This window comes from Aphanomyces invadans (genome assembly GCF_000520115.1).
Source record: "Aphanomyces invadans strain NJM9701 unplaced genomic scaffold supercont1.53, whole genome shotgun sequence".
Classification (NCBI taxonomy): Eukaryota; Oomycota; class Saprolegniomycetes; order Saprolegniales; family Verrucalvaceae; genus Aphanomyces; species Aphanomyces invadans.
In genome coordinates, this window is record NW_008580198.1 from 202,784 (window position 1) to 203,569 (window position 786).

Below are 786 nucleotides of genomic sequence, written 5' to 3' on the forward strand. Positions count from 1 at the left end.
TCAGCCCCTTGACGCCGGCATTATCGCTGCGCTCAAGCGACACTATCAACGACGTCAGTTGGACTATGTCATCAGTCGGCTGGATTCCGAGTCCCCTCACCTGGCAGCGCTGTCGAAGAACTTGTACGCTGTCGACCTTCTCACCGCGATTCGATGGCTGGACGATTCCTGGAGTGCAGTTTCTCCAAAGGTGATTCAAAACTGCTGGAACCACACTGGCATCTTACCTGAGAAGTCGTTGTCCTCTCAGCTCGGCGCCCTTCGTCTCCGCTCGATGGCATCCATTCGTGATTTGCTCAACTGACTTGCGGTCTAATTTTTGTCCTCTTTAATCGAATATTTTGGTCTCATTCGATACCTGACAAACTTTATGCGTACACCTGTGTGCAAAAGTCGGTGGATGACTGTACATACATCTTGCAGTACAATATTCTCAATTTACTGATCAACAACGTCTACTGTGTCAAGATACTCTTCAAGTGTTGGTGGCAGCAGATCGAAGGACATGCTAATTTGGTTTTCACGAATGTGGCAACAATGACAATTCGTCAACAACATTGCCACACAGACGACTTTTGTCACCGGAGATTGCATGATTTTTGACATGTTCTTGTACGAAATGTGCGGCCAGAGGGATGTCAAAATTTCCACACCATAGCTTGCCGCACACTGCTCATCGATTTTTTAACATCTTGCTGCCCTCTCGACAAGTTGTTTCCACGGTAGCCACTCAAAACAAACTTCGTCACTCCGCAAGCGGGGTCTCCATTAATATACTTTTGGAAA

At 47.2% G+C, this 786-nt stretch overlaps 1 protein-coding gene across 1 annotated transcript; it reads left to right on the plus strand.

The window, feature by feature from the left end:
* Positions 1–65: 65 nt before the first annotated feature.
* On the plus strand, positions 66–194 carry H310_13553 (hypothetical protein; the record flags this gene model as incomplete). The annotated part of the gene is made up of 1 exon (XM_008881103.1): positions 66–194. One exon carries the CDS (start codon positions 66–68, stop codon positions 192–194), a length of 129 nt encoding a protein of 42 aa, XP_008879325.1.
* Between the last annotated feature and the right edge of the window lie 592 nt (positions 195–786).